This window comes from Capra hircus, chromosome 18 (assembly GCF_001704415.2).
Source record: "Capra hircus breed San Clemente chromosome 18, ASM170441v1, whole genome shotgun sequence".
Lineage (NCBI taxonomy): Eukaryota > Metazoa > Chordata > Mammalia > Artiodactyla > Bovidae > Capra > Capra hircus.
The window spans coordinates 52,825,916-52,852,942 of NC_030825.1; the positions used below are offsets into that span (position 1 = coordinate 52,825,916).

The 27,027-nt window shown below is 49.8% G+C and overlaps 1 protein-coding gene across 2 annotated transcripts; it reads left to right on the forward strand.

Annotated features, from left to right (window-relative positions):
- On the forward strand, positions 5,906–10,225 carry LOC102184551 (phospholipase A2 inhibitor and Ly6/PLAUR domain-containing protein). Of its 2 annotated transcripts, none has more exons than XM_018063281.1 (5): positions 5,906–6,291; positions 7,586–7,702; positions 9,108–9,260; positions 9,641–9,784; positions 9,977–10,214. In XM_018063281.1, the coding sequence occupies exons 1-5, from the start codon at positions 6,222–6,224 to the stop codon at positions 10,090–10,092; spliced, it is 600 nt and encodes a 199-aa protein (XP_017918770.1). In that variant the 5' UTR covers positions 5,906–6,221; the 3' UTR covers positions 10,093–10,214. The 2 variants fall into 2 exon arrangements, with proteins under 2 accessions (XP_017918770.1, XP_017918769.1); XM_018063280.1 differs by having other exon boundaries at positions 5,912–6,291; positions 9,974–10,225.

Below are 27,027 nucleotides of genomic sequence, written 5' to 3' on the forward strand. Positions count from 1 at the left end.
GAATGACACGCAATATTCTGTAATAACCTATAAGGGAAGAGAATCGGAAAACAATATATAACACATACATGTATAAATACGAATCACTGCTATACACCTGACAGTACCACCACACTGTAAATCAACTCTACCTCAAGCTTTTTACAAAATCAGAGAGAGAAGTTCAGAAAAATAATCATATAGTTTTTAAAATATAGGATGTAAATATTAGGATTTAAATATTAAAAATGTTAATATCAAGTGTTGAGTTAAATATGCAATAGCAATGTTAAATTCAGATTACTTCAATAAATTCATTTGAGTGAAAAACAAAAAATTAGCAACTGAATTTCATGTTTGTTGCTTTTTTAAAAACGTACATCAGCAGTTGCTAAGGGCAACTGCAGGAAGAGGGTAAGGGAATGACCATTTAATGGTTCTGGGTTTTTTTCTGGCGGGAGGTGATGAAAATGTTCTGGATTAGACGCTGTAATGAATGCTGCATGCTGTGAATATACCAAATCCCCGGAATCACACACTTTCAATGGTTAAAGTAATGAACTTATGTTACATGAATTTTATCTCACGAAGAAAGAAGAGAGTGTTGGGTAACTATCAGCCATTAGGAGAAATGCTTAAGCACACGAGACTCATCTGGGCCCAGGTCTGTGTGCACCTGTCTCAGGAAGACAGGACTCACGACAATGGCATAAATTAGACATGCAAGGTCTGCAGACACTGAGACATCTTGTTAAAACAACTTTTCAAAGATAAATATCATATGATATTGTCTCTATACGAAATCTAAAAAAAAAAATTATACAAAAGAACTTATCTACAAAACAGAAAAAGACACAGAGACTCAAGAGAAGGAATTTATGGTTATCAGGGCGAATGCAGAGGCGGGGGAGGGACAGATAGGGAGCTCAGGATTCACATGTAGACAGAGTTATATTTAAAATAGATAACCAACAAGAACCTACTGTACAACACAGGGAACTCTACTCAGTATTCTGTGAGAACCTGGGTGGGATATAACTTTGACAAAGCATAGATACATGTATATGCATAGCCGAATGACTTTGCGTACACTTGAAATTAACACAACATCGTTAACAACTCTAACTCTACCACAACATAAAATAAACATGAAAGGGCCTTCCCCGGTGATCCAGTGGTTAAGACTCTGAGCGTCCACTGCCGGAGGCACAGGGTCGATCCCTGGTTGGGGAACTAAGATCCTGCATGCCGCCCACTGTGGCCAACTAATTTAAAAATTAAATTAAAATTTTAAAACAAGGTTCCACATCCATGAAAGGCAACGTTATGCACCATTCAGAAGAATAAGGTAGAACTTGACGCCATGACAGTGGACCTCTAAGATATGGTTTCTTGGAAAAAGCAAGGGTGATGACCATTACATATTACGTACTTTAAAAAAGGGGGTTCAGGTGAATCCATATGCTTGTATGTGGACAGAGGGACCTGGGGAACCACATGAGAAGCTGCTCACGATGACTGCCACAGGAAGGAAGACCTGGGCAGCAGGAAAGGGGGGATGGGGCAGGAGGGGATGGAAGCAGGTGGCCTGTGGTGAGGACTTCCTTTTCAGTGTACACCCTCCCTTTTGTGCTTTCTTCAGTTATGGACCACATGAGCCTCCGCTGGTTCCTCTGGCTCTCTCACTCCCCACTTCCTGTCTTTCTTGCCCCCACTCCAACAGCAGTGCAGAATTAAACAGGATGCTCCTCATCATAAAAGAGACCAGCAAGACCATCCAGTAACACACACGTGAGTCCCCCCTTTACACACACACCTGCGTGCTGACACAGCACTTCTGCAAACATGATGTCACTGGATTGTCACGGTGACCCTGGGCGCCCATCACATTATCCCCCAGGGACAGGTGAGAAAACAGCTTCTGAGAAAGGAAACCATTTGCCCGAGGTCACAGGGAGAGTAAGAGGGAGAGATGGGGACTTGAATTCCACCTGAGATTAACTTGTCAGCCACCTGTATCTCTCTCTCAGTTGAGAATACTGCCTCCAGGCAAATGTACACTCTCTCTGGGCCTAGTTTCTGCATCATACAGGGGATAATAATAGATTTGAGGTGATGGGATTTTTATGAGGATTCAATGAACTAACCCATAGGAGGCATTTAGAATGGTAACTGGCAGGGTTTTCTTTTCTGGGGTGGGGGGCATGTTCCCAAGTTGGGCATTGAACCTGGGCCTCACAGAATGGAGTGGAATCCTAACCAGGCCCCATCACGGTTTTCCCAAACAGCTGTAACTGTGAATAAACTGTTAGCTCTCATTATTCTGACTGTACTACCTTAGGGAACTATGAGATATGTAAAGTCCAAAAATCATTCACAAAATCTTGTGGCTTTGTGAATAATTCCCGGGAGGAGAATTCTCAGCTTCTCTTTAATTTGCAAAAAGGTCCACGAACCAAAACATTTTCAGAACCACTGGGTAAGACAGACAATAATAAATTTAACACAATCCGGCAGGCCTTGCCCCAGCATCCCTCCCCAAACACCCTTACATTGGAGGGATGAATGTGGCCAAAATCCGGAAGTGGAGGACTTCCCTGGTGGTCCAGTGGTTAAGAATCCGTGCCTCCAACGGGGCAGGGGGCTGGGGGCAGGTTCAATCCCCAGCTGAGGAACTAACGCCCCAAAGTGTCATGTGGTGTGGCCAAAAATTAAAAATAAAGAAAGACAGACTTCTCAGGAGATCCAGGAGCTACAACTCCATGCTCCCAATGCAGGGTGTCCAGGTTCCTAACCATGGCCAGGTAACTAGATCCCACATGCCGTAAATAAGACCCAAAGCAGCCAAATATGAATAAATATAAAAAACAAAGGAAGTCAACATACAGACACAAAGAAGGAAGAAAAAGGCGGCTAGAGCACCCACACTGGGTTCAGCTCGCAGCACCACCATGCATGAGGGGTGATAACAGCTCCACCACCATTCGACTCCCTGGAGAGCCGGATCATGCAGGGTAACACCCAGGCAGCCCTGGGAACTCACTAGCTCGCTTCTCCCACCAGCTCCTTGTGCCTGATGGGAACAGCCTGTTGGGAAGTCTGTCACCATCCTGGGTCAAACTGCCCTTTTCCCTTTGCTGCCTCCAACTTCACCAAGCATGTACCACAGCACTCTGCATTCCACAATGGTCACTAAGACTGGCCACTTCACTCTGGCCCTTCCTAGGCCTCAGTTTTCCCATCTTTAAAAAAAGGTTGATTGGCTTAGATGATATGAGACACCTTCTAGTCCTAAGACCAGGGCCTTCAGAAGGCAGAATGCGTGGCAATGGTTTACTCTCTTGCAAATGAGGATGATAAGGCTCTGATAAGAGCAGCAACCTACCTGGACCACACATGGATTCATTCCTGGCCTAGTCCCTGCATCACCTCTCTCCTCTGCTAAGGGACAGGGACCACACTGCTCATTGTCCAGGTGAGGTGGTGGGGACCAAAGAGAAAGTGCCTCAGCTCACTGCCAGTTAACTCCAGAGTAGACTGTGGACCCTGGACCTACAGATTTCCATTAAGGAGATGGAGGGTAGACTTCTTTGGGGGCCCAGTGGTTAAGACTCTGAGCTTCCAGGGCAGGGACTCCAGTTCCGTTCACGGTCAGAGAACTAAGATCCTTCAGGCCACCGAGAGAGGGGGAATAAAACAAGATGGCGGGGCTGGAGGTGGCTGGCAGAATCACCTGGAGCACCATAGAGATGGTCTTAGAAGATGCCCACCATTTACGGTGAGTGTCTGCCTTGAGAAGGTTTTCTGCACAGTAGGTCTGGAGAGAAGAATAGAAAAGGCAATGTTAGGATCCAGAGATGAGAGCTATGTCCCCAGCTCTCAGATTAGTCTGAGAGTTCTCTCAAGCCCTCTGACATCACCCAGGTTTAAGTTTCCTTATAATCCCCCCGCATGCCAGGGTGTGGGGAAGAATGGATACCTGTATATGTATGTCTGAGTCCCTTTGCTGTTCACCTGAAACTACCCCAACTTTGTTATCTGGCTATGTTGCTGCTGCTGCTAAGTCCCTTCAGTCGTGTCCGGCTCTGTTCGACCCCATAGACGGCAGCCCACCACTCTCCCCCATTCTTGGGATTCTCCAGGCAAGAACACTGGAGTGGGTTGCCATTGCCTTCTCTTTTCTGGCTATACCCCAATTCAAAAACCTTCTAGTGTTAAAATAATAACCCCACACACACTCTACCTGGAGTCCCCTCTAACATTTTCCCCTGGAAATTCACCTCTGCTCCTTCCCGGGAAGCAAGACACCCCCCTTTTCTCTCAGCAAATTCCTCTATCTCACATCTCTCCAGAATTCCCGATGGCCTCCCAGAAACTCTCCCATGACCCTCCTTGCTGCTGCTGCTAAGTCCCTTCAGTCATGTCCGACTCTGTGCGACCCCATAGATGGCAGCCCACCAGGCTCCCCCGTTCCTGGGATGACTCTCCTAGAATTGCACAAAGTCCCCTTTGTGAAAGGAAAACCAAAATGAAGTGCGTATTGCTAAAAGTGTCCTCTAAGTCGACCGGGGGGCCACGGAGGAATTCTGACCAAGCGGGTCGCAGCTACAGTGGAATCTGACCTTTTGACCACTTATTGTATTCACACAGGAATCCAGAATACATGCCAGAAACTCAAGGTACTTATCAGACTCTTACTCTCCAGTAACTCAGGAAAGCTTCTTCTTTAAAGCCAAATATTTCTTTCCGTGTATCACAGTCAATTAGAATTCTTCTCTCTCCACACGACTTTAGCCCCTGATTCCCGCTGCCAACACTCCGTTAACCGGAATCTGTGTCTCCCAAACTGCAATTCTTAAGAACCCCAATACAGCTCTTTCTTGGCACCCCGCATACGGATTATCCCTCAACACCTCTGAGGCTCCAGAAGTCCCAGAGCCCGAATTCCTTCACTCTCCCACCCTCCCCCACGCCAGTGCCTCACCGAGTCCTGCCTACTGCAGGACACCACATGGCGGAGGCGGATCTCCGGCATGTCAACGTCGTGAGGGGTTCCCCCGACTCAAAAGATGCACGAAGCTCTGAGTTTGCGGGGCTCACAGGCGGTGCGCCCTGGGCGGCCTTCACTGCGCAAGCGCACGAGACTGGGGCCTTTCACACCCCAGTGAGCCGGCGGTTACGTCACCACTGCGCATGCCTAGTGCGTCTCTCCTGAGAGATGCAAGAGGCGCTGTTTGATAGCAACGAGCTTTTCCCGCCTGGCTCTGGCCAAACGGCTCTCTCGTCCCTCCTCCCGGTCACTTTCACACCAGGCTTTCCTAGCAACCGGCTTGGCCTGCAGGATTGGTCCCCAGCAGAAATTCGCCATCCTCAGCACCCAGCTGAAGCCTGGAGAGCAAGAGGCCAGGAAACTTGAGTGCATTTTTTCAGGAAGCCGGGAGCCTACCGCAACAGGATCCCCTCTATGGCTGGCTGGCTGGCTACTCTCCCCACACCAACACACACAGACACACACACGGACACACACACACGAGAAAATCTCTGATCCCTGAAGATCAGGCCCAAGGCAGAAGGAATATGTAAAGGACCTCAATAAACCACAAAGTATGTGCCCAAACCAGACACACACCCAGCCTTCCTTTTCCAGTGGGAACTCTTGGGCATCTGTCCCCTAACATTCGCATGCCCTGAACAAGCAGCCCTCTGTTCAGTCTCCGAGAGACCCAAGTGAATCGTGGGGTGGGGTCGGAGATGGAGACAGACCAAACACAGAAAAGGGAGTATGAGCCAAGCACGCGCCGGCAAAACCAGCCTGGATTTGCTGGGCACTCACAGGTAGGGCCTCACCCACACTGGGCACCTCCTTGGGGAAGGAGAGAAGGGGGAGTGTACTGAGTCCTAGCAGCTGCTCTCCCCTACAGGAAACAAAATGACCAGATTCTGATCGTGGGCTTCACATTAGAAAAAAAGGGGGTAAAGGCCGGGGCGGTGGAACCTGATGGAAGAGAGGGTTGGAAGCACAGACGCCTGGGGCTGCATGGAGGAGGGGGCTGGGCACAAGACGCCACTGCTCCTTTTGGATTCTGGTTCCCTCTCCCCCACTCAGAGCTGGAGAGACCTACCCCAGGGTTTACCTCATCATTTCTTAGCCTAGGGGTAAGGTAGGTCCAGACCCGCCCCTTCCCAGCTTCCTATAAGAACAGCTGGGGACTCAGGCCTGCAGGGTCACTCATCCATCCATCATGAAGCCTTCCATGAAACCCGAGACCTTCCTGCTGGCCTCCTCTCTGCTCTGCACCCTCCTGGGTCTGGGTAAGTGACTAGGGCTCTGGACTCCTGGGACCCTCAAAACAAGGAGTATGAGAGAACATTCTGCCAGGTCCTAGAGGGAGAAGCGAAAGAGGAGGTGTCCTGGGAATTGCAATTCATGGAGAAGGCAGAGGGTAAAGGAGAGAAAGCCTGGGTCCCCAAGGGAGGAAGAGCTAAAAAACCTATGGGTTTAAATCTCTTAGACAGGAGAGGTTTGGATGGGTTCTGCTCCCTATATCCCAGGCAGTGTCTCAGAATAAGACACCTGAATTCTAGAAAATCAGATGAGAGTATGATTAGTATTTTTCATTAGTATGAAAGAAATGAGGCGAAGTCGAGAGATTTCCTTTCTCCCAGGACTCTAAGCAGTTCAGGTCCCTGGTGTCCTCCTCCCTTAGATATAGGAGTTCAGGCAGCTCCACTTTCCCCAGGACCCAGATGCCTTGTGTCTGGTCCCCCAGTTGCCTCCTCTGTCTGGACCAAGGAATCCAGGCCCTTATCCGCTTAGTCCTCGATCTTTCTTGTTGACCTGGAATGCAGATCTCTCAGGTACCCCTGCCTGAGTGCCAACTGCCTACCAGACTTAGACAGCCTGGTACTCACAAGGAAGGTGATCCCACTTCCGAGAACCAGCTGCACCTGAAGGTCCACAGAAGTCCGTGAAGGACTTCCCCGTGGTTCAGTGCACAATCTGCCTGCCAAAGCCGGGGACAGGGGTGCAGTCCCTGGTCCAGGAAGCTTCCACGTGCACGGGGGCAACTAAGACCCTTCACCACAACGACTGAGCTCATGCTCTAGAGCCTGTGCTCTGCAAGCGGAGAAACCAGCACAAATGAGAAACCCCACACCGCAGCTAGGGAGTAGCGTCTACTCACTACAGCTAGAGAAAACCAACAGGAAGCAGGAACCCAGCAGAGCCAACAATAGGAAAAAGAAAATTAAAACTATAAAAAAAACTTTTTAAAATCCATGGAAAGCTTCAGCAGGACCACTCAAGGTCCCCAAGATGGATCAGGGGGTCTAGCATCCAAAGTCCCCAACCTTGTGATTAGATAAACTTGCTCCCTGATTGGATTTGCTTTCTGCCCTGCCCCAGAGAGCAGCTTTGCTCCCAGCCCCAGGTATCGCTGCCGAGCTTCAGACAGATCCCTGTTTAACGGCCAGTGTCCCACCCGTGAATATGCAGGGAGACCCCAGTCCTTCCTTCAGTCCCCTCCACCCCATCCCCATCCGGATTCGGGAGTCTCGGCCCACAGACTACAGCACCTTTCACTAGAGCCCCGCTCTCTAACTGCAGGGTACCCGCTGAGCTGTGAGGTGTGTGTCGGTGACGGTCCCAGTTGCACTGGGAAACTGCAGACTTGCGCCCCAGATGAGGACTCCTGCATCGTTGTTGTGACTGAGACCAACAGAAGTAAGAGGGCACGGGCTGGAATCACATGCTGGGGAGGCGGGGGGTGCCTTCAGGATGGCAGAATCTGCCACGGGCTGGGTGAACCTTTGAGTGATAATTATCAGGAAGGAGGGAAAGGCAACCTCGAGGTGGGTGGTGGAGAGAGAATCCGGTGGAATGACAGAAACCACTGTTGCCAAGGATTTCTGAAGATGAGACTCCAAAGAGAGGATGGGGAAGTGCTGATACAGACTCTCTCACCAAAGAAGGAATTAGCAAGCAACAGACATGGGGGAAGAGTGGAATCCAGAGAGGGGGAAATCTAATATGTACGAGGTGAAGGGGTGGGTGTAAAACAGACTTGGGTGAGTTGAAAGGAATGTGATCAGGTTGATTCTCGGGGGCTGCGAGGGGTCTCCCAGAGATGCGGGCTGCAACAGACTGTTCCTGATAAGAGAAAGCAGGAGATACTGGTGCTGGTTGAGTTGGGTGAGAGCTCAGTTGTGTCTCAGTCTTTGCGACCCCATGGAATGTAACCCGCCAGGCTCCTCTGTCCTGGGATTTTCCAGGCAAGAATACTGGAGAGCCTTGCCATAGCCTCCTCCAGGGGATCGTCCCCACCCAGGGATGGAACCCGCGTCTCTTGCATCTCCTACATTGGCACGGGGGTTCTTTACCACTGCACCACCTGGGAAGTCCCAATACTGTCATAGAGAGAGAGACGTCTAAGGACAGATGATCCCCGGGCACACTCCATGAAGTCGCAAAGAATCAGGCACAACTGACCACCCACACACCCAAGCAGGGCGGGTAAAGAGCAGAAACCCTAGGCCTGGAGGAGCCCACCCCGGCTGTGGTGGGGAAGGGGAAGGCCAGGGAGACTGGAAGACACCACTTCAGGCAAGACCTGAGAGAAGCCAAGGAGGGCAGCAAGAGATCATAGCCAGGAAGTCTGGGGAGTGACCCTGGGAAATCTGGAAGCGTCTACCTTAGGTGGAGAAGGAAATGGGTGTTACAGCAGGTGGAGATGGCAGCGCCATCCCAGCATTTGGTGGGTGGAATTCCAGGGGTCAGGGGAAGGCTGAAGACTGGAAGAGACCATTCACACAAGCATAGGGGTAGTCACAGGTGGTCTGGAAAAGACCACTGCAGGTGGGAGCCCTGCAGGATGGCAGTGGGGTGGCCCTGGGGCTGAAAGGCCTACCCTGGAGAGTCCAGCACAGCCTGGGGGCTGCGGGAGGATGGGTTGCATACGTAATGAACCATTCAGAGGATGCCCCAGGCAGAATAGAGGTCTAAATTGGGGATGTGGAGGAGACCTGTCTAGACAGCAGTGGGCTGAGGCAACTCTAAGGTGGGGGAGACACCCCAGGGCAAGGGTCCAGACCAGGGGCCACTGAGCCCCCTGCCCACGGCCATCCTGCAGAGGCCTCCTTGGCAGTGACCAGCTACAAGGGGTGTGCAAAATCCAGCGAGTGTGATTCTGGACTCTTCGGCATCACCGTGAACCCTGAGAACTACATGGGCTCCAGGAGGCGCTGCTGCCAGAAGGATGGCTGCAACCAGGACCCCCTGCCCGGTAAGCCCCAGCTGAGCCCGATGGCTGGAGTCCCGCCCTGCCCACCCCTCCCCACCAGAGCCAGCTTTGAGCACCTGTCTCTGACCTGTGCTGTCACGGGGCAAGCGTCTTCCTGAGCCTTGGTTTCTTCTCCTATAAACTGCAGTGTCCAGGGATGTCCCTGGTGGTCCACTGACTAAGCCTCCATGCTCCCTCTGCAGGGGTTGGATCCCTGGTCAGGCAACTCGATTCCACAGGGCTCAACTAAGATCCAACACAGCCAAATAGACATTGTTTTCTGAAAATGCAGATCCCTTACGAACTGCTGTCCCCTGACGGATTGGGAGGTTGGGAAAAGGACTCGCGTCTCCCATTACCTTACCCTCCACCCTCCACTTCAGCGTTCGTGAGAAACCAAACAGAGAATGGCCTTCGCTGTCCTTCCTGCATCGCTGCCTTTACAGAAACATGCACTGCCAGTGAGGAAGCGCTCTGCGTTGGCGAGGAAACCCGCTGTGTCGCCGTGTCTGGCCTGGTGCAGCCTGGTAAGGGGAACCTGGATCGGGAGGAGGGACAGGGGTTCCAGACAGGCCCAGAACTGGAGCCTCATGCTTTCAGATTCTAAGGGAGAGAGTGGCTCCAAAGATCTGGGGGAGAAGGTGGCTGGAGCGGATGACCCTGGACTAGGAGGAAGGAGTCTGGCGATCCTGACTGTAGTCTAAAATCCCTTCTAGCAGGTGTCAAATTCGCTGTCCAGGGCTGTGGTATGGAGACCGCCTGCCACACCAAGCCTGGGACCCTGGTGCCCTCAGGCGCTCGTTTGTTCACCATCAAGAAGACCAGCTGTCTTTGAACCCCCAGGCTTCTGGCAAGGCTGAGTGAAGAACTGAGGCCCATGTGGTGTTTGGCCTCCATTCCTTCTCAGCTATGGTTCTAGAAATTGCTACGGTTCCCATGTGTCTATAAATTAAACAAGTTAACAGAACAATCCTGAGTCTGTGATGTGCTGTATTTTGGGGAGAAGGGATGCAAAAAACAGGGATCTGAACCCTTGGGAACCGTCTCTTTGGAAGAAAGAAAGGGAAGATGCTACCTTTTCTTAAGGGATTACTTCCTGTCTGGTCCCCATGCTAAGTGTTTTCCATGCGGTTAATCACAACTCTGTGACGCTGAAAGTATTGTCCCCATTTTACAGAGGAACACACTGAGGCACAGATTGTGGTGTCACTTGCCTTCGGTCAAACGGCTGGGAGGGTGACACTCCAGCGTCCATGATCAGCTCTCCTAGTTAACCTCCTTAGTTAACCAGAGTTCATGTTCATCAATGTGGATATAATAGCTATAACTTCAAAGGGCTGTCTTAAGAGTCAAATGAAAGAAAACGAAAAAAGGACTTAGTGCAGCGCCTTGCACCTTTCAGGAGCTCCCCTGGTGGCTCAGACAGGGAAGTATCTGCCTGCCAATGAGGGAGAAGCGGGTCGATGCCTGGGTGTGTGAGATCCCCTGGAGAAGGGCCTGGCAACCCACTCCATTATTTTTGCCTGGAGCATCCCCCGGACAGGAGTCTAACAGGCTGCAGTCCACGGGGTCACAAAGAGTCAGAGCCCACTCAGTGGCTGAGCACACTGCACTGGTGCCTTTAAGACAGTGGGGGTTCTGGAGACAATGTGTCTGCCCAGTTACCACCCTAAGCCTGCTACTTACTCAGTAGCCATGTGTGGCAGATCCTAGACCTTGGCATCTATCAGGATACTCCGGATTATGCTACAGTAACAAGCAAGTCCCTAAACTCAGTGGTTAAAACAACAAAATTGTATTAGTCTGTTGATGCTGTAGTAATGTTGTGTAACAAACCACACCCACATTGAGACTTGTGAAAAGAAACATTCTTCTTCCTAAGTGTTTGTAGGTATCTGGGGCGGCTCTGTTTCTGGCTGTGCACTGGTGGGTTTGGCTCCAGTTTGGGAGGGGACTCTAGTTCTCCGTCAGGTTCCAGAGCCTTCTGGGATTGTGACTCCCTGGTTAACGTCCTTCTCATGGCAGCTGACAGGGGCACAGAACCCAAGTGCACCAAAGGTCCCTGCGGAGGTTTGGGGGTGACCAGGAGACCATCCTGCACACGACCCCAGCATCCCTCCTCTCCAGGGACCCTGGAGTCCTCACCCTGGATCCCTCCTTCCTCAGACCCAGCAGTCTCGGCTTCCAGGTCACAGAATCCCAAGCATCTTCCACCCTCCTCAAACCCCAAAGACAGACCCACAACACAATTTCTTTTTTTTTCAGTCTTGCAAAAACACCACAGGCAAACCACCCCTTGATTCCCAGGCTTCATGGTTCCCTACCTCAATGGACACACATGTATCGTTATCCAGACAAGGAGGAAATACAGCTAAGCTGATGCGGCTTTTGGACCTCCTCTGCTTCTGCCAGTGGCAACACTGTATTTCTTTCGTTGAATTTCTGCCTTCAAGGGCCTGCCAGCCTGCAGGTGCCACATAGACTCTGAGGTCAGCCAGCGATCCCTCCACTAGGGAGTCTACAGTCTTTTCTGTTTGGATGCTCCCAGAGACAGATGCCTCCCTACCAACTTGCTGCCTCCAGAGCCTAAAACTCAATCCTTTTAAAAGTCATGATTTAAAATGTAACCATTCCAAAATATTGTCGTGACACCCAATGATGCCAATATACAGCTATGTGAACGAGGTCAGGACAATGGACAGTGACACAGGAAAACAAAACTGGGTCTTTCTTTCTCAGATTTGATCCAGGCAGGAGGCCCCTTGGCAGGAGGGTAGTCAGAATTTGGAACTGAAAAGTGCAGGGTGGAGATGTCAGATAGGGCCAAGTCAGAGCTGGAGTCAGAGAGGAGGGCACCCTGAGCCAAGGCAAAGGGTGAGACTAAAGTTTGAGCTCCCCGAGTTCCGGGCTTCCAGGAGGGCTTGCGAGTCTATTACTGTGCACGAGAGAGCATGCAGATACCAGTGAGCCCACATGGAATGCTCACGATAACTCTGCAGGTAGACGCCATTTTAGGCTACTTGTAAAAGGCCACCCCGAATGTCAAAGGGCTGTCTGGCCCTAGGGCAACGCAGATGGAATTCCTATTCCCCAAGGGGGACCTAAGGGTCTCCAGTTCTCTCACACAGACCCCAGTTCCCTCCTCTCCATGGAGACCTTCCACCAGCCAGGAACTAAGAAGCAAGGACCACAGCCCTCTGGGGAGCCAGGAGTTCTGAGACTACAGAGAACCGTCCTTCCCCCAGTGAAGATTCAAAGCCAACTTTGCATGCAGGTCTATCCCCCAACCCCGGAAACCTACATCTTATATCCTTTGTAGCTCAGAAGCCCAACAATTCCAGTTCTTGGAGAACCCAGAGGCCCCTCCTTCAGGTCAGAATCCCCAGTGTGAAGGAGACCGCCTTCATCAGCAATCAGGGCCTCCACCTCTTCCTCCGCAGGGGGACTAGACACCTGTTACATCTAGTTTCTACTCTTGAGAGTCCACGATAGCCCCGTTCCAGGAGCCCAAACCCTCAACTCCCTTGAGCAGTTCCATAATGTGATGGTCCCCAGAGAAATCAGGAATCCCGTCCCTAGAACTCTATTTCCCTTCAGGACCCAGGAATCCTAGAGACCAGACGTCACCCACTCCAGGCCCTAGTCAGAGCCCTCATTCCCTTCAAGCTCTCAGGATTCTGACTGGCGGACCCCTCGCTCTGCGATCTCTCAGGCCCAGACATCTCATGCTAGAGTCTGGACCCCGTGCCCTCTCCCTCTCACCGGGTCTTGAGTCTTTGGCCCCTGGCAGAGCCAGGCAGCTGGGACCGTAGGCACACGCGGCAGCCCCGGCCCTCAGCCCAGCTCTCACTGCACGGGTACCTGCGGCGGCAGCACTGCCTCGGCGTCCGCGCGCATCTCAACAAGCGCCCGCACCACGATGGCGTGCGCCGCGCGCCGTGGATGCTGTGGGATGCCAGCACAACTCTAATCTCCAGCTGCTCCTCGACAGGCTCCGCCAGCAGGGGGAGCGAGCGAGCAAGAGTGTGCTGGTGGCTGCAAGGCTGGTGGAGGGAGGCGGGACCCTGCATGTCACGTGAGCAGCACCTCAGGTGTGCTTTGAGGCCGCTTTGGTGGGTGGGGTCGCGCAGGCGGATCCACTTTGCAGTGTCCCAGGACCTGCAGAACTAGCCTCACCGCATGATCTCAGGCTAAGACCAGAATCAGCTGGGGATCACCCCCTCCTCAGGATCTGAATTTCGGCCCCAAGGGTTCACCTCCAAGCGTCAAAACACCCTCATTTCTGTAACTGCAAACTCTTCCTTTTCCTCCTCCAGCCCTAAGGGTGGCGGCTGCTCCCAGCGGTGGCTTCTGCGTTCTACCTGCGTCTTCTGTCCTCTTTAGTCAATGGTGGTGTTTTAGTCATCAAGTCGCGCCCGATTCTTTGCGACCCCATGGAATGTAGCCCACCAGGCTCCTCGGTCCATGGAATTCTCCACGCAAGAATACTGGACCCCACTCAGTGGCTGCCCTTTCCTCCTCCTGGAGATCCTCCCACACCAGGAATCCAACTGGTGTCCCCTGCATTGAAGGCAGATTCTTTACTGACTGAGCCACCTCCTTACTAGTTCTTTATATTAATTCTCTGGTAAACTAACTGCTGTGGTTTCAGCCTCCTGGTGGGACCCTGACTGATACAATGGATGGCACTGATGTTGGTGTCTGCCTTGTTAACTGAATCCAGGTGGCACAGAGCTTGATTATCAAAGGGCTCTAGGTGGCGGGAATACTTTGGCCATCGGATGTGAAGAGCTGACTCACTGGGAAAGCTCCTGATGCTGGGAAAGCCTCAGGTAGCTTCAGTAAACCAATCAAAATTTAAGTCAGATTTGATGAACTCCAATCTAAGAAAATGAAATCAACTAATTGTGAACAGCCTCAGTCGGTTCAGTTCCGTTACTCAGTCGTGTCCGACTCTTTGAGACCCCATGAATCGCAGCACACCAGGCCTCCCTGTCCATCACCAACTCCCAGAGTTCACCCACACTCATTTCCATCGAGTCAGTGATGCCATCCAGCCATCTCATCCTCGGTCGTCCCCTTCTCCTCCTGCCCCCAATCCCTCCCAGCATCAGTCTTTTCCAGTGAGTCAACTCTTCACATGAGGTGGCCAAAGTACTGGAATTTCAGCTTTAGCATCATTCCTTCCAAAGAAATCCCAGGGCTGATCTCCTTCAGGATAGACTGGTTGGATCTCCTTGCAGTCCAAGGGACTCTCAAGGGCCTTCTCCAACACCACAGTTCAAAAGCATCAATTCTTCGGCGCTCAGCTTTCTTCACAGTCCAACTCTCACATCCATACATGACTGCTGGAAAAACAATAGCCTTGACTAGACAGACCTTAGTCGGTAAAGTAATGTCTCTGCTTTTTAATATGCTATCTAGTTTGGTCATAACTTTCCTTCCAAGGAGTAAGTATCTTTTAATTTCATGGCTGCAGTCACCATCAGCAGTGATTTTGGAGCCCCCCAAAAATAAAGTTTGACACTATTTCCACTGTTTCCCCATCTATTTCCCATGAAGTCATGGGACCAGATGCCATGATCTTCGTTTTTTTAATGTTGAGCTTTAAGCCAACTTTTTCACTCCTCTTTCACTTTCATCAAGAGGCTTTTTAGTTCCTCTTCATTTTCTGCCATAAGGGTGGTGTCATCTGCATATCTGAGGTTATTGATATTTCTCCCAGCAATCTTGATTCCAGCTTGTGCTTCTTCCAGTCCAGCGTTTCTCATGAGGTACTCTGCACGTAAGGTAAATAAGCAGGGTGACAATATACAGCCTTGACGTACTCCTGTTCCTATTTGGAAGAAGTCTGTTTTTCCATGTCCAGTTCTAACTGTTGCTTCCTGACCTGCATGTATGTTTCTCAAGAGGCAGGTCAGATGGTCTGGTATTCCCATCTCTTTCAGAATTTTCCACAGTTTATTGTGATCCACACAGTCAAAGGTTTTGGCATAGTCAATAAAGCAGAAATAGATGTTTTTCTGGAACTCTCTTGCTTTTTCCATGATCCAGTGGATGTTGGCAATTTGATTTCATCTGGTTCCTCTGCCTTTTCTAAAACCAGCTTGAACATCTGGAAGTTCACAGTGCACATATTCCTGAAGCCTGGCTTGGAGAATTTTGAGCATTACTTTACTGGCATGTGAGATGAGTGCAACTGTGTGGTAGTTTGAGCATTCTTTGGCATTGCCTTTCTTTGGGATTGGGATGAAAACTGACCTTTTCCAGTCCTGTGGCCACTGCTGAGTTTTCCAAATTCGCTGGCATATTGAGTGCAGCACTTTCACAGCATCATCTTTCAGGATTTGAAAGAGCTCCACTGGAATTCCATCACCTCCACTAGCTTTGTTCATAGTGATGCTTTCTAAGGCCCACTTGACTTCACATTCCAGGATGTCTGGCTCTAGATGAGTGATCACACCATCATGATTATCTGGGTCGTGAAGATCTTTTTTGTACAGTTCTTCTGTGTATTCTTGCCACCTCTTCTTAATATCTTCCGCTTCTGTTAGGTCCATATCATTTCTGTCCTTTATCGAGCCCATCTTTGCATGAAATGTTCCCTTGGTATCTCTAATTTTCTTGAAGAGATCTCTAGTCTTTCCCATTCTGTGAACAGCCTAGTCCCTCGATTTTCCCAAGTTAGAAAATCCTTTAAGCTCCAGGGAGGTGGGGTAGACTGGGAGATTGGGACTGACACGGGTATACTCCTGATACCCTCTCGGGCAGGGACGGCTGATGAGAACCTGCTGTAGAGCAGGGGGCGCTGCACTCAGGGCTCTGTGCTGACCTCAATGGGGAGGAAATCCGGGATTGAGGGGATATGTGTATATGTACAGCTGATTCACCTTGCTGCACAGTGGAAACTAAGACCATATTGTAAAGGAACTATACCCCAATAAAATTGATTAAGTTAAACGCTCAACGTCAAGCCAATTAAATAATTGCTCCGCTTCCATGTTTTCTCTTTGAAATCTTCTGTCCTGGCCTACCGACAAAGCACATCTAATCACTTTTCCGTTTTGGCTGTCTGATTTGAATTGTCTCCTTAAATGGACTCTTCAAACTATAACGTGCCACAGTTTACCTTTTACAACTGATAGGACCTTTATCGTATTATCATTCTTTTTGGTCACCCTGCACAGTTTGTGGGATTTTAGCTCCCCAACCAGGGACTGATTGAATCCGGGCTCTAACCACTGCACCTCGAGTCCCTAGGACCTTTAGAAGAAGAATGTGCCTTCAAGGGAAACCTCATTGGTTAGAATGGACTTTGTAAGGTGGAAAAAGCACTGTTTAAAATTCAACGCACTGTTTAAAATTGAAAGATTCGTGGGACTTCCCTGGGGGTGCAGTGGCTGGGACTCCGTGCTTCCAACGCAGGGGCCGGGCCCAATCCCTGGTCAGTGAACTAGACCCTGCTGGCATGTGCAGCTGCACCTAAGGCCTGGCCCAGTGAACTCAACACATGAGGCCTGGCGATGCCAAGGGTCAGTGAGGGCGTGATGCTCACAGACTGCTGAAGGAAATGTAAAGTGGAACAACCACTTTGGAAACCAGTCCATTTCTAATAGGTTAAGCAAATCTGCCTGCATGCTAAGTCAGTTCACTCATCTTCGACTCTCTGTGACCCTATGAACCGTAGCCCACCAGGCTCCTCTGTCCATGGGGCTCTCTAGGCAAGAATACTGGAGTGGGTTGCCATGCCCTCCTCCAGGGCATCTTCCCAACCCAGGGATCGAACCTGCCTCTCCTGTGTCTCCTGCCTTGCAGGCAGATTCTTTACCATTAGCTAACAGGCAAGGCCTAGATCTAACTGAAGACCCTGCTATTTGACTCTTTAGATAGTTACCCCAAAGAGAGCTCTGTACAGAGGCTTCTACAAGAAGGTTCACAGCAGCTGTGTTCGTAATAGTCAAAAAGTGGTGGGGAGTTCCCTGGCGGTCTAGTGTTAAGGGCTTTTCACTTACACTGCTGGGGTCTGGGTTCAGTCCCTGTTTGGAGAACTAAGATCCTGAAAGCTGTGAGGTGTGGACAGAAACAGCCACCAAAATGTGGCAACAGTCCAGGGGCCCATCAACAAGAGAAAGGAGGAACACATCGAGATCTCTGCTTCCGGTGAAGCTTCTCAGCAACAAAGTGGAACAGACCGCTAACACACTTGCAATATGTTAGACCTCGTGTTCCCGGCTCCACCAGGCTCTGCTGGACGGGCTTCCAACCTGGCACCACAAGCTCTCCTTGATGGCACTATGACAAATTGCCTATCTGTCTCCCCTGCCTGCAATCACATAGGACTCTGTGGATGCTCCCTGAGGGTGGGCCTGGTTTGGTTTTGTTCACTACTGGTTCCTGAGCTTGAGCCCAGCTCTGCTCCATACTAGCTTTAGCACCTTGTCGGCTCAACTTTTGGAGCCTCAGTTTCCTCATCTGTAAATTGGGGATGTTCACCCTATGTAGGATTTATGCACATAAATACCACGGCCACAGGGCACAGCTCATGGAGGGCACCCAGTCACTGCCGGTCAGGAGGTCGCTGCTCAATTACTGTGTTGAAAGAAGAAAAGAGCTGGACTCTCCTTATCACGAGGTGGATAGAATCTTCCTGCCAGTGCAGGGGTTTGATACCTGGTCTGGGGAGATTCCACATGCTACAGAGCAACTCAGCCCATGAGCCAAAACTACTGTGCTTGTTCTCTGGAGCCCTTGAGCTGCAACGACTTGGTGCACATGCCATAGCTACTGAAGACCATGTCCCATGCTCTGCACCAAGAGAAGCCCACGCCCTGGGACTGGAGCGTAGCCCCCACTCCCTGCAACTAGAGAAAGCCGATGGAAAAGCAGTGAAGACCCAGCACAGGCAAAAGTAAGTAAAGGGATGACTGTAGGAAGGCTTCTGCCAAAGCGTCCACTTGTGTCTGACATAAAGGCACAGAAGGCCACGTTGGGGTGGAAGGCAGTTACAGGGGCCGAAGCACTCTGTGGCTCTTTCTCTAAGTTTATTTATTTGGCTGTCTTGGATCTCAGTTGCAACACTCGGGATCTTTGTTGCAGGATCTTTCATTTGGGTGACTGGGCTTAGTTGATCCCAGGCATGTGGGATATTATTTCCCTGACCAGGGATCAAGTCCATGTCCCCTGCATTGCAAGAAGGATTCTTAACCACTGGACCACCTGGAAAATTCCCTAGGACTCTTTTATTTGGCTCACAGAATAACAAGTGACTGTGACCCCCAAAGGTTCCTAGTCCGCCACCCCACACAGCCAGGAACATCCGATGACCCTATCTGCAATGTCACCTCCCAGCCGGGAGGTGGCCTGGAGACTCTGCTGGCACACTGCTACAGACAAGAAGGTCCCCACAGCCGAGGAAGGAGCCTGGGCTTGTGAGGAGACCAGCCCGAGTCCAAATCTAGCCCTGCCAGTGCCAAGCTGTGCAGCCCTGGGTGACATAAAACCTCTCTGAGCCGCGGTATCCTCATGAGTGAAGGGGGGGCTCCGCGCTCCTGAAAGGAGCTGGCGGGACGCAGAATGCTAACCACTGCAACGCTCCGCCACTGCGGCGGCGCCCAAGTGTAAGCAGTGCGGCAGACCTGTAACTCCTGCAAGACCGCCGACGCCTCTGGGGGCCGGGGACTATCTTTAGCTCCATTTCACGGGCGAGCCACTGAGACAGGAAGCAGCTGTGCAACTTCCCAGAGGTCACGAGGCTGGGCTAAAGCCAGTGACAGCTGGGCTGCGTTCCTTCCAGACGTTCTGGGGGAGAATCGTTCCCTCATCTTGTCTGAGCTTCTAGAGCCCCCTGCCCTCCTGGGCGGCGGCCCCTTCCTCCAGCTCCAGAGCCAGCAGTGGCACCGCTCCAGCCTCTGCTTCCATGCCCACAGCTCCTCTCTGGTTCTCCAGTTGCCCTCCGTCCCTGATAAGGAGCCTTGTGATGACACTGCTGCTGCTACTAAGTCGCTTCAGTCGTGTCCAACTCTGCGACCCCAGAGACGGCAGCCCACCAGGCTCCCCTGTCCCTGGGATTCTCCAGGCAAGAACACTGGAATGCGTGGCCATTTCCTTCTCCAGTGCATGAAACTGAAAAGTGAAAGTGAATTCGCTCAGTGTCGGACTCTTTGTGACCCCATGGACGGCAGCCTACCAAGCTCCTGGGATTTTCCAGGCAAGAGTACTGGAGTGGGGTGCTACCGCCTTCTCCGTGTGATGACACTGCTTCCCCCCACATCACCCAGGCCCATCTCCCCTCCTCGAGATCCTTACAGGGACTTCCCTGGTGGTGCAGTGGCTAAGACTCCGCTATCCCAATGGAAGCAGTCAGAGTTCGATCCCTGGTCGGGGAACTAGATCCCACAATCTGCAGCTAAGAGTCTGCACGCAACAACAAAAGATCCTGCATGCCACAACCAAGCCTCAGTGTGGCAAAATGAATGAATAAAAATTGATACGTATTTCTAAAAAAATCCTCAAAAGTCCTTTTCTCCATGTAAAGGACACATGTTCAGGTTCTGGAGATGCGGACAACTCTTTTGTGTGTATGCGGTGGTGGCTCAGTTGTGTCCAACTGTTTATGACCCCATGGACTGTAGTCCACCAGCCTCCTCTGTCCATGGGATTTCTGAGACAAGAGTACTGGATGGGTTGCCATTTCCTCCTCCAGGGGATCTTCCCGACCCAGAGATCGAATCCACTGTCTCCTGCACTGGTACGTGGATTCCTTACTGTTGAGCCACCAGGGAAGCCTGTGACACCTTCAGGGGTCCATTATTCTGTCTACCATGCTTTGCAAGTTCTTCCTCAGACAGGCATCAGTCAATCATCACGACCACATTGGGAGGAAGGCTCAGCAATTCTCCCGGCTTTACAGATGGGGAAACTAAGTCCGAGACAGGAAAATCAATGGTTCACATGTCACACACAGCTAATGACTGGCAGAGAAGTTCAGACCCAACTGCCTGAGTACAAGCCAAGACTGCTTTCTAAGCCCACAATTTCAATCCTTTGGTAAAATCTCAACATCTTGGAACTTTCCCGGTGGTACAGTGCTTAGGACTCCAAGCTTCTACTGCGGGGGCCCAGGTTGAATCCCTGGATAGATCCTACTGCTACATGGCATGACCTAAAAAGAAAACAAAACTCAACACCTCTGCCTCTCCCACATTATAAAGCATGGGGCCCTTCATCCGGTAGGACATATATATTCATATTTTAATGACTGTTTCTTATTTCACATATGGGCTCCCTTGTCTTCCTTTTTGATAAACAGAAAATTTCTGATTAAAAACATGGAAACAACCCAAATGTCCATATGAATGGATAAATATTTTATGATATTTATACTACAATGGAATGGTGAAAGTGTTAGTTGCTCAGGCCTGTCCAACTCTCAGACCGCATGGACTGTAGCCAACCAGGCTCCTCTGTCCATGGAATTCTTCCAACAACAATGCTGGAGTGGGTTGCCATTCCATTCTCCAGGGGATCTTCCAGACCTAGGGACAGAACCCAGGTCTCTCCCATTGCAGGCACATCCTTTCCCATCTGAGACAATGGAACAGTATTCAGCTGTAAAAAGGGATGAAAGACTGATTCAACTTTCAATGTGGAGGAACCCTGAAAACCCGACGCTAAGTGAAAGGAGCCAGACACCAAAGGCGGCATATTGTATGATCTTGAGTGAAGTCGCTCAGTCGTGTCCGACTCTTTGTGACTCCATGGACTGTAGCCTACCAGGCTTCTCCATCCATGGGATTTTCCAGGCAAGGGTACTGGAGTGGGTTGCCATTTCCTTCTCCAGGGGATCTTCCCGACCCAGGAATCGAACCCGGGTCTCCTGCATTGCAGGCAGACGCTCTACCCTCTGAACCAGCAGGGAAGCTCCTGTATGATCTTATTTACATGAAATGTCCAGGACAGACAAATTCGTAGAGACAAGAAAGTACATCAGTGGTACACACACACACACTAGTATACAAAGTAGACCATCAAAAGGAACTAGTGTATAGCACAGGGAACTTGTTAGGGTCCACAAGGGGCTCAGAACTTAAAAATGCCCCATTGTGGTGACCTGACACACAAGGAATGAAGTCACAGTGGCCACATTGCCCAGGTAGCATCCTGTTTTTTCCTTAAGGCAATACCCTGTTTTTCCCTGCTGGTGCCAGTTTCTCAAGACTACCTGACTACCTGACCATGAGACCCTCCGACTACAGGATCATAAGACTCCAGTTGCAGGTTACAGATAAACTAAGACACTCCCCCTTCAGGGCACAACTTCCCAACAATAGGGTGTAAGAAGTGTTGGCTATAAAGGGACAGCACTGGTTTCTCTCTAAAGCCAGTCATTTTCTCTCTTCCTATAATAAATCTTTCTCTTCCTGAATGCCCAGCTTGCTCTCTTTTTTTCTGTGTTCACCTTACAAAGTATACTCAATATTTTATAATAACCTGTTTGGGCAGAGAATCTGAAAAAGAATACATATAAACACATATAAGGTATACATAAACGAATTACTGCTGTGCACTTGAAATGAACACAACATTGCTGAATCAACTCTACTCCAACATAAAATAAAAATTAAAGGGACTTCCCTGGCAGTCCAGCAGTTAAAACTCTGAGCTTCCACTGGGGTGGGCACAGGTTCGATCCCTGGTCAGCAACTAAGATCCTACATGCCTTGCAGGGCAGCCAAAAAATTTAAATAATACAAAAAGGTTCCACATCCATGAAAGGCAATGATATGGATCATTTGAAAGAATAAGGTAGACCCTGATGCCATAACAATAGACCTCTAAGATAAGGTTACTTGCAAAAAAAGCAAGGGAGAGGAACATGTACATACAACGTACTTTCCAAAGTGGGGTAGGGGTGAATATATATGCTTCCCTGTGGACAGAGTGACTTGAGGAACCCCCTGAGAAGCTGCTCACAGTGATCGCCACTGTGAAGACCTGGGTAGCAGGAAAGGGAGGGGAAAGGCAGGCGGGGACTGAAGAAGGTGCTGGTGATGAGGACATCCTTTTCAGTGTATGCTCTCCCTTTTGTGCCTTTCTGAGTTAAGCACTATATTCACATAGCACTCATTTGAAAAGTAAAGCTAATAAAACCACAGTACTTATCTCCGACAATGGAATCCTATGCAGAAATGAGAATGAACCCTCTAGAGCCACACCCAGCGAGGAAGATGAAACAGAATGAACCTAACACACAACGTTGGCAGAGAACAAACCAGCCCGGGGTGAAAGTACTATATGCCCACTAGATACTGTGTGACTCTGTTTACATGCAGGCAAAGTTAATCAGAGCTGTTAAAAATCAGGGTTAGGGTTCCCCTTGTTGGGGGCAGCAACAGGAAGGAGCCCAAGGAGACGTGGGTGGGGGAGGCGTGTTCCGTTCCTTGATCTGGTGCAGAGGACGTGGGCTGCGCTTGCGTTGATTCACTGGACTGTGTGCCTGCTGTACACACGTGTCATGTCAGAAGCAGGCAAGAAATTTCAAACACCACGATGGGAAAAAGGGTGAGAAAACACTGAAATGCAGAAATGGAACATGTTCACTTGCTACTGAACAATTCCTCTAAGAACGTACCTCGAGCAGGAGACTAGAGCCACCCCTCTGGCCCAGGAGCGGTTAGCCACTGCCAGCCCGGGAGAAGGTGATGGGTTGGCAATAGAGACTCTTTTGGTCACTGTAAACCAAAAACCTGTGGGGCTTTCACGAGCTGAAACCCAGATGGTAATACACAGACGCTGCGAGATATAATCTGAGGCGAAAAATACAGAGTAGAAGGAAAACCTCCAGATCAGTCTGTGTGTCCTGAATTTACCGCTTATCGCTTACTTGAAAAGAACGAAGACTAGATTCAGTGAGTTTGGAGTCACCCTGCACGCCGCTGCTGCTAAGTCGCTTCAGCCCTCTGGCTCCCTCACTCCCCACATTCTGTCTCTTCTTGCTGCCACTGCAGCTACAGTGCACAATTAAACGGGAAGTTCCTGATCATAAAAGAGCCCAGCAGGATCATCCAGCAACGCACATGTGAATCCCCCCCTTTACACAAACACCTGCGTGGTGACAGCGCAAACATTACGTCACCGGATTTTCACGATAACCCTGGGCTCAGATCTCATTATCCCCAGTGGACAGATGAGAAGGCAGGTTCTGCAAGATGAATGCATTTGCCTGAGGTCACAGATTGAGTAAGGGGGAGAGATAGGACTTGAATCCAGGTATGAGAGATTAACTTGTCAGCCACCTGGATCTCTCTCAGTTTAAAATAATGGCTCTAGGCAAATGGTATAGCCTCTCTGGGTCTAGTTTCTTCATCATGTAAGGGGATAATGAATAGAATTGAGGCCATGGGATTTTTATGAGAATTCAGTGAATTGACCCATATGAGGTGTTTAGAATGGGGACTGGCAGGTTTGTCTGTTGGTTGCAGTTTCCCACCTGGGCATCGAACCTGGGCCCTCGGAGAGTAGAGTCCTAACCACTGGACAACTAGGGTATTCCCAGACAGTTGTAATGCTGAGTAAATTATATCTCATTATTCTTACTGTACCATGTTAGGGAACTAGGAGATATTTAAACACCTACGGTCATTCAGTAAATCTTGTGGGCTTGTGTATAATTCCTGGTAGGAGAATTCTCAGCTTCTCTCTAATTCTCAAAATGGTCTATGAACCAAAACATTTTCAGAACCACTGGGTAAGACAGACAATAATATATTTAGCCCAATTCCATAAGCCTTGCATCCAGCATCCCTCCCCAAACACCCAAACATTCAGAAGGGAGGAATGTGACCAAAATTGAGAAAGACAGGACTTCTTTGGTAGTCCAGTGGTTCAGAATCCATGTTGCCAATAGGGGGCTGGATGGTGGGGGGCGGTGGGCACAGGAGGGAAGAGGGGCCCAGGATCACTCCCCGGACAAGGAATGAAGGTCCCAACATGTCATGTGGTGTGACAAAAAATTGTAAATAATTTTTTTTTTTAGACAGAGACTTCCCAGGTTGTCCAATGGTTAAGACTCCATGCTCCCAATGAAAGGGGCCCCAGGATCCAATCCCTGGCTAGAGAACCAGGTCCCACCTGCCACAATTTAAGACCCAACACAGCCAAATATAAATAAATATAAAAAGGAAAGAAAGTCAACATATGGACACAAAGAAGCAAGAAAAAGGTGGCTAGAGCACCCACGCTGGGTTCAGCTCTGAGCACCACCATGCATAAGGGGTGATAACAGCTCCACCACCATCCCACTCCCTGGAGAGCCGGATCACGCAGGGTAACACCCAGGCAGCCCTGGGAACTCACTAGCTCTCTTCTCCCACCAGCTCCTTGTGCCTGATGGGAACAGCCTGTTGGGAAGTCTGTCACCATCCTGGGTCAAACTCCCCTTTTCCCTTTGCTGCCTCCCACTTCACCAACATGTACCACAGCACACTGCATTCCACAATGGTCACTAAGACTGGCCACTTCACTTTGGCCCTTCCTAGGCCTCAGTTTCTCCATCTTTAAAATGAGGTTGATTGGCTTAGATATGAGACACCTTCCAGTCCTAAGCCCAGGGACTTCAGAAAGCAGGATGCGTGCCAATGATTTACTCTGTTCCAACTGAGGATACTAAGGTCATGAAAGGAGCAGCAACCTACACAGGCCACACACCGATTCATCCCTGGCCTAGCCTTGCATCACCTTTCTCCTCTGCTAAGGGTATAGGGACCACACTGCTCACTGAGTATGCTGAGGCCCAAAGGGAAAACTGCCTCTGCTCACTTCCAGTTAACTCCAGAGCAGAGTCTGGACCCTGGACCTTCAGACTTCTATTAAGGAATGGGGGCAGGGAGACTGCTCTGGGCAGGTCCAGTGATTAAGACTCAGAGCTTCCACTGCTTGGGGTACGGGTGCTGTACCTGGTCAGAAAACTAACACCCTGCATGCCACACAGCAGAGAGGCCAAAAAAAAAAAAAAAAAAAAGACAGGGGGGAGCTGCACAGAATCGCCTGGAGCATAGAGATGGTCTTCTCGCCTGCCCTGGCTGCCCACCATTTACGGTCAGTGTCCGCCTTCAGGTTTTCTACACAGAAGTCTGGAGAAAAGAGTGGGAAAGGGAACATTAGGGTTCAGAGATAGAGCTATGTCTCCAGCTCTCAGATTAATCTGAGAGTGCTCTCAAACCCTCTGATATTCCCCAGGTTTAAGTTTCCCTATTAATCCCCACACACTCTGGGGTTTGAGGAAGAATGGGTACTTGTATATATGTATACAATAGTTACATTCCTTCGCTATTCATCAGAAACTATCACAGCATTGTTAATTGGCTGTACCCGAATACAAAATGTTTTTAGAGTTAAAATAATAATTGGAGAAGGAAATGGCAACCCATTCCAGAATTCTTGACTGGAAAATTCCATGAACAGAGGAGCCTGGTGGGCCCCAATCCATGGGGTCACAGAGAGTGGGATGTGAGTGAGTGATTAACACTCACCTCACCCTCACCATTACTATTGTACTTTTGAAAAGTGTAAAGGGATGCATAAATAGTGGGTTTATAGAGCATAAACAATATATTGGGAACACTTTAAAACTCTTTCAATATGTGGAGTTTCTCTGCCTTACTAACAAATTCTTTAAAGCTGCACTATTCAGTATGGTAACCTTTAAGCACATGTGGCTACTGGACACTTGACATGTCACTAATTAACTGGAACTGAACTTTTAACTTTCTTTCATTTTAATTAAATTAAATAAACAATTTTTTTTCATTAAAAAAATAATAAATCCCCCCACACTCTGCCTGGAGTCCCCTACAACATTTTCCTCTGGAAATTCACCTCTGATCCTTCCCAGGAAGCGCCCCCTCCCTCCTTTTCTCTCTGGAAAATCTTCTATTCCACATATCTTCAGAATACTCTTATGGCCTCCCAGAAATTCTCCCATGACCCTCCTTAGAATTCCACAAAGTCTCCTTCGTGAAAGGAAAACCAAAATGAAGTCAGCGTTGCTAAAAGTGTTCTCTAAGATGACCGGCCAGGGTGGGGGGTGGGGCCACTGAGGAATTCTGACTTTGGAGATCTAGACCACAATGGAATCTGATCATTTGACCACTTACTGTATTCACACAGGCATCCAGAATATGTGCCTGAAACTCAAGATACTGATCAGACCTTTACACTACAGAAACTCATGAAAGCTCCTTCTTTAAAGTCAAATATTCCTTTACGTGTATCACAGTCAACTGGAATTCCCTCCACAGGACTTTAACAACGTGCTGACCTATGTCCTCATAAGCCCCTGACTGGCTCTGCCAGCAACTCAAGGGTTTACCGGAATCTGTGTCTCCCAAACTGCAATTCTCAAGAACACCAATCAAGCTCTTTCTTCTTGGCACCCCGGATACGGATTATTTTACTTTTGAGACTCCAGACTTTCTCCTAGAGCCCCCTCACGAGTTCCTTTATGCTTCCACCCTCCCCCACGCCAGTCACTTGAGGAGTCTTGGCCACTGCAGGACACCACATGGCGGAGGTGGATCGCCGGCATGTCAACTTCTTGTGGGCTTCGCCTGACAAAGAAGACGCAGGAATGCTTGGGCTTAGGAGGCTCAGCTGGTGCGCCCTACGCGGGCTTCACTGCGCAAGTGCACGAGGCTCCGGCCCCTCAAACCGCGGCGCACCTGCGGTTATGTCACCACTGCGCATGCCTAGTGCGTCTCTCCCAAGAGCAGCT